The 5,663-nt window shown below is 63.6% G+C and overlaps 1 protein-coding gene across 1 annotated transcript; it reads right to left on the bottom strand.

The window, feature by feature from the left end:
• Positions 1 to 520: 520 nt before the first annotated feature.
• Positions 521 to 5,371, bottom strand: LOC134509457 (vesicle-associated membrane protein 2-like; the record flags this gene model as incomplete). Its single annotated transcript, XM_063321996.1, has 3 exons — positions 5,309 to 5,371; positions 2,973 to 3,093; positions 521 to 696 (listed from the first exon to the last, which is right to left on the bottom strand). Coding segments are annotated over exons 1-3 (299 nt in total), but the record flags the coding sequence as incomplete, so codon positions are not given.
• Positions 5,372 to 5,663: the final 292 nt, after the last annotated feature.

Below are 5,663 nucleotides of genomic sequence, written 5' to 3'. Positions count from 1 at the left end.
GCGTTTTGGTGTATTTAGGGGCGGTTTTGGCGCATTTGGGGCCGTTTTGGCGTCTTTTCGCGTGGCTTTGGGTCTGCTTTTGGCGCTTTTAGGCTGGTTTTCGGCTTTTTGGTGCATTCAGGGGCGGTTTCGGTGCATTTCGGGGTGGGTTTGGTGCATTCAGGGGCGCTTTTGGGGCGGGTTTGGGGCACTTCAAGCCGCTTTTGGGCATTTTGGTGTATTTAGGGGTGGTTTTAGTGCATTTAGGAGCAGTTTGGGCTGATTTTGGCACCTTTTGGGCTGCTTTTGTGTCCTTTAGGGTGGCTTTGCGATGGTTTTGGTGCATTTTGGGGTGGGTTTGGTGCACTTCAAGCCGCTTTTGGGCATTTTGGTGTATTTAGGACAACTTCTAGTGCACTTAAGAGCACTTTGGGGCTGCTTTAGGCTCATTTTGGCGCACGTTGGCCCGTTTGGGCGTCTTTTCAAGTAGCTTTGGGCTAATTTTGGGGCGTTTTGGGGTATTTCGGGGGGGGTCCCGGGCCGGTTTTGGGGTCTCACCTTGAGGTTCTTCCACCAGTACTTGCGCTTGAGCTTGGCGGCGCTGGTCTCGAACTGGGAGGCGCCGGCCTGCAGAGCGTCCGCCCGGTCGTCCAGCTCCGACAGCTTCTGGTCCCGCTCCAGCACCTTGTCCACGTTCACCCGCATGATGTCCACCACCTCCGGGGGTCAAAGGTCAGCGGGGTCAAAGGTCGGGGGGGTCAAAGGTCGGGGGGGGTCAAAGGTTGGGGGTCAAAGGGGCACACCCCCCCCCACCCCAAGGGGCGAAGGTCGAGGGCGCAAAGGGTTAAAGAGGGGGAGGGGGAACCCCGGGTGAACCCCCCCCCCCCCCCCCAGGAGCCGGGGCTCATTTGCATACATTTGAATAGCAACTCGCACCCCCACACACACACATACACACTTTCCCTTGCCTCCTCCCGCCTGCCAGCCCCCTAATTTGCATGCCACGCCCCCCCGATTTGCATGCGACAGCCCCTAATCAACACGCCACCCCCCCCAATTTGCATAAGGCAGCCCCTAATTAACACGCCACCCCCCCAATTTGCATGCCACGCCCGCTAATTAACACACGGTTCCACCGATTCGCATGCCTCGCCCCCTAATTAACACACCACCACCCCCAATTTGCATGCCACGCCTGCTAATTAACACGCCGCCCACCCCAATTTGCATGACTCGCCCCCTAATTAACACACCACCCCCCAATTTGCATGCCTCGCCCCCTAATTAATATGCCACCACCCCAATTTGCATGCCTCGCCCCCAATTAACACACCACGCCCCCAATTTGCATGCCACGCCCCCTAATTAACACGCCGCCCCCCCAACTTGCGTGACTCGCCCCCTAATTAACACACCACCCCCCAATTTGCATGCCCTGCCCCCTAATTAACACACACGCCCCCTCAAATTTGCATGTCACGCCCCCAAATTTGCACACGGCACCCCTAATTAGCACGCCACGCCCCCCAATTAGCACCCAATGCCCCAATTAGCATGCCACGCCCCCTAATTAACACACCAGGCCCCCCAATTTGCATGCCACCCCCACCAATTTGCATGCCACACCCCCAATTTGCATGCGACGCCCCTTAATTAGCATGCCAAGCCCCAATTAGCATGCCACGCCCCCAGTTTTACATACTACACCCCAATTAACGTGTCACATCCCCCAATTAGCATGCCACGCCCCTAATTAGCATACCGTGCACCCTCATTTGCATGCCACCCCCCATTGGTATGTGACAATCCCTCATTTACATGCCACGCCCCCTAATTTACATACCGTGGCCCCTCATTTGCATGCCAGGCCCCCTTACTTGTGTGCCGCACCTCCTAATTTGCATGCAACGACCCTAATTTGCCTGCCCCGGCCCCTAATTAGCATGCCACGCCCAGTTAGCGTGCTGCTACGCCTTCATTTGCATGCCACCCCCCCTGATTTGCATGCCGTGACCCCCATTTACATATACCTGCCCTCGTTAACGTGCCCCGTCTCGTCATTCGCAGTCCCCGCCCCCCTCATTTGCATCCCCTGCCCCTCATTAACGTGCACTGACCCCTAATTACCATCCCATGCCTCATTAGCATGCATAAACCCCTTAATTAGCACCCCCTGCATCTCATTAACAGGCAATAACCCCTTAATTAGCACCCCCTGAGCCTCATTAACATCCACCGGCCCCCTCATTAGCATCCCCCGCCCCTCATTAGCATACACTGAACCCCCCTCGCTACCGGCCCCCTCATTAGGCCCCGTGCTCATTAGTGCCCCCGCCATTAAGCCCCCGTTCCTCATTAGCATACATTAAGCCCTCATTAACACACACTAGCCCCTCATTAGCGTACATTAGCCCCTCGCCAACACATGTTACACCCTCATTAGCATACATTAAGCCCTCATTAGCCTACCTTAAGCCCTTATTAGTATACATCAAGCCCTTATTAGCATACATTAAGCTCTCATTAACATATATTAAGGCCTCATTTGCATGTATTAAAGCCCCGTTAACACCCATTAACCCCTCATTAACATACATTAAGGCCTCATTAGCACACAGCAAGCCCTCATTAGCATACACTAAGCCCTCATTAGCATACATTAAACCCTTATTAGCGCTCCTCCCCCCTCATTAGCATACACTAACCCCCTCATTAACGACTCCTTCATTAGCAGCCCCCCCCCTCCCCCCCCCCCATCCCCCCCTTTCGGCCCCTCCCCTTCAGGGGCCCCACCCATGACCACGCCCACCCACTAACCCCGCCCCTGGCCACGCCCACGCCCGTGGCCACGCCCACCCACACCCCCTCCCGACCCATAACCACCCCCCCCACCCCACCCCTGGCCCCACCCCCGTCCCCACCCCTCATGGCCCCGCCCCCATGACCACGCCCCCATGGCCACGCCCACCCCCGTGGCCCCGCCCCCCGCTGACCTCATCGACCTGGGCCTGGGTCTGCTGCAGCCGCCGGTTGCTGGTGAGGTTGGGGGGAGGGGCGGGGGGGCCCCCCCCTTCGCCCGCGGGGGGAGGGGCGCTGGGGGCCGAGGGGGCCGACCTGGGGGGGGGGGGGAAGAGAGGTCAAAGGTCAAAGGTCAAAAAGGTCACGGTCACCCCTAGCCAGGGCCCCAGGCGGCCGCTGCCCCACAGCGAGGAACCCAGTGCCCCATAGAGAGGGCCCCAGCCCCCTTGTGCCCCATAGCGAGGGACCCAGTGCCCCATAGCGAGGGGCCCAGCCCTCCCGTGCCCCATAGCGAGGGACCCAGTGCCCCATAGCAAGGGGCCCAGCCCTCCTGTGCCCCACAGAAAGGGCCCCAGCCCCCTTGGGCCCCATAGCGAGGGACCCAGTGCCCCATAGAAAACGCCCCAGCCCTCCTGTGCCCCACAGCAAGGGACCCAGTGCCCCATAAAAAGGGCCCCAGCCCTCTTGTGCCCCATAGCGAGGGACCCAGTGCCCCATAGCGAGGGGCCCAGCCCCCTTGTGCCCCATAGCGAGGGACCCAGTGCCCCATAGCGAGGGACCCAGCCCTCCTGTGCCCCATAGCGAGGGGACCCAGTGCCCCATAGCGAGGGACCCAGCCCTCCTGTGCCCCATAGCGAGGGGACCCAGCCTTCCTGTGCCCCATAGCGAGGGGACCCGGCTGCCCCATAGCGAGGGGCCCAGCCCTCCTGTGCCCCATAGAAAGGGCCCCAGCCCCCTTGTGCCCCATAGCGAGGGACCCAGTGCCCCATAGAGAGGGCCCCAGCCCTCCTGTGCCCCATAGCGACGGCCCCAGTGCCCCGTAGTGAGAGCATCAGCCCTGCTGTGCCCCATAGAAAGGACCCCAGCCCTCCTGTGCCCCATAGAAAGGGACCCGGCTGCCCCACAGCGAGGGCCTCAGCCCTCCTGTGCCCCATAGAAAGGGCCCCAGCCCTCTTCTGCCCCATAGCGAGGGGACCCAGTGCCCCATAGCGAGGGCCTCAGCCCTCCTGTGCCCCATAGAAAGGGCCCCAGCCCTCTTCTGCCCCATAGCGAGGGGACCCAGTGCCCCATAGCGAGGGCCTCAGCCCTCCTGTGCCCCATAGAAAGGGCCCCAGCCCTCCTGTGCCCCATAGCGAGGCTCCCAGTGCCCCATAGCGAGGGCCCCAGCCCTCCTGTGCCCCATAGAAAGGGCCCCAGCCCCCTTGTGCCCCATAGCGAGGGACCCAGTGCCCCATAGCAAGGGCCCCAGCCCTCCTGTGCCCCATAGAAAGGGCCCCAGCCCCCTTGTGCCCCATAGCGAGGGACCCAGTGCCCCATAGCAAGGGCCCCAGCCCTCCTGTGCCCCATAGAAAGGGCCCCAGCCCCCTTGTGCCCCATAGCGAGGGACCCAGTGCCCCACAGCAAGGGCCTCAGCCCTCCTGTGACCCATAGAAAGGGCCCCAGCCCTCTTCTGCCCCATAGCGAGGGGACCCAGTGCCCCATAGCGAGGGCCCCAGCCCTCCTGTGCCCCATAGAAAAGGTCCCAGCCCTCCTGTGCCCCATAGAAAGGGTCCCAGTGCCCCATAGCAAGGGCCCCAACCCTCCTGTGCCCCATAGAAAGGGCCCAAGCCCCCTTGTGCCCCATAGCGAGGGACCCAGTGCCCCACAGCAAGGGCCTCAGCCCTCCTGTGCCCCATAGAAAGGGCCCCAGCCCTCCTGTGCCCCATAGCGAGGGACCCAGTGCCCCATAGCGAGGGTCCCAGTGCCCCATAGCGAGGGCCCCAGCCCTCTTCTGCCCCATAGCGAGGGATCCAGTGCCCCATAGTGAGGGCCCCAGCCCCCTTGTGCCCCATAGCGAGGGGCTCTAGGTCTCCCGTGCCCCATAGCGAGGGCCTCCGGCGTCCGGGGACCCACAGCGGCCCTGCCCCACAGCGAAAGCCGCGGCTGCCCCACAGCGGCCCCCCCCCCCCCCCCCCGCCCGATGGGGGAGGGGCCCTTTTCCCGCCCCTCCCCCCGCCCTTTTCCTGCGTCGGCGGCTAAAAATAACCCACGGGGGGGGGGAAGGGAAGGGATGTGGGGCCGAGCCCCCCCCCCCCCCCTCCCCCCCCCCAACTTGTGGGGCGCTGTGGGGCGGGGGGTTCCCAAGGTGGGGGCAGGGCCCGGGGGGGGATGTGGGGGGGAGCCGGGGTTTGAAGGGGGGGGGAGGGGGGGGATGTGGGGCCGGGGGTTGCGGGGGGGGGGGGGGGGGAGGTTGTGGGTCGCCGTGGGGCGCTGTGGGGCCGGGCTATGGGGCTGGGTTGTGGGGCGGGGGGGGGGGGTGTCTCTCACTCACATCTCGGGCGCTGGCGGCGGCGGCGGCGGCGGGAAAAGATGGCGGCGGGGCCGGGGCGGCGCGTGCATCCGGGCACCCCCGGGGGGGGAACGGGGGCATCGGTGGGGCGGGGGGAGCTGTGGGGCAGGGGGGATCTATGGGGCAGAGCGGGGGCTGTGGGGCAGAGCGGGAGCTGTGGGGCAGAGCGGGAGCTGTGGGGCGGGGGGGATTCTGTGGGGCAGAGCGGGAGCTGTGGGGCAGAGCGGGAGGGGATTCTGTGGGGTAGAGCGGGATCTATGGGGCAGAGCGGGGGTTCTGTGGGGCAGAGCGGGAGCTGTGGGGCACGGGGGATTCTGTGGGGCAGAGCGGGATCTAT

The sequence above is a fragment of the Chroicocephalus ridibundus genome, unplaced genomic scaffold (assembly GCF_963924245.1).
Source record: "Chroicocephalus ridibundus unplaced genomic scaffold, bChrRid1.1 SCAFFOLD_372, whole genome shotgun sequence".
Taxonomy (NCBI): domain Eukaryota; kingdom Metazoa; phylum Chordata; class Aves; order Charadriiformes; family Laridae; genus Chroicocephalus; species Chroicocephalus ridibundus.
Note: the sequence above shows the minus strand (reverse complement) of the source record. Positions and strands in the feature narration are given on the sequence as shown.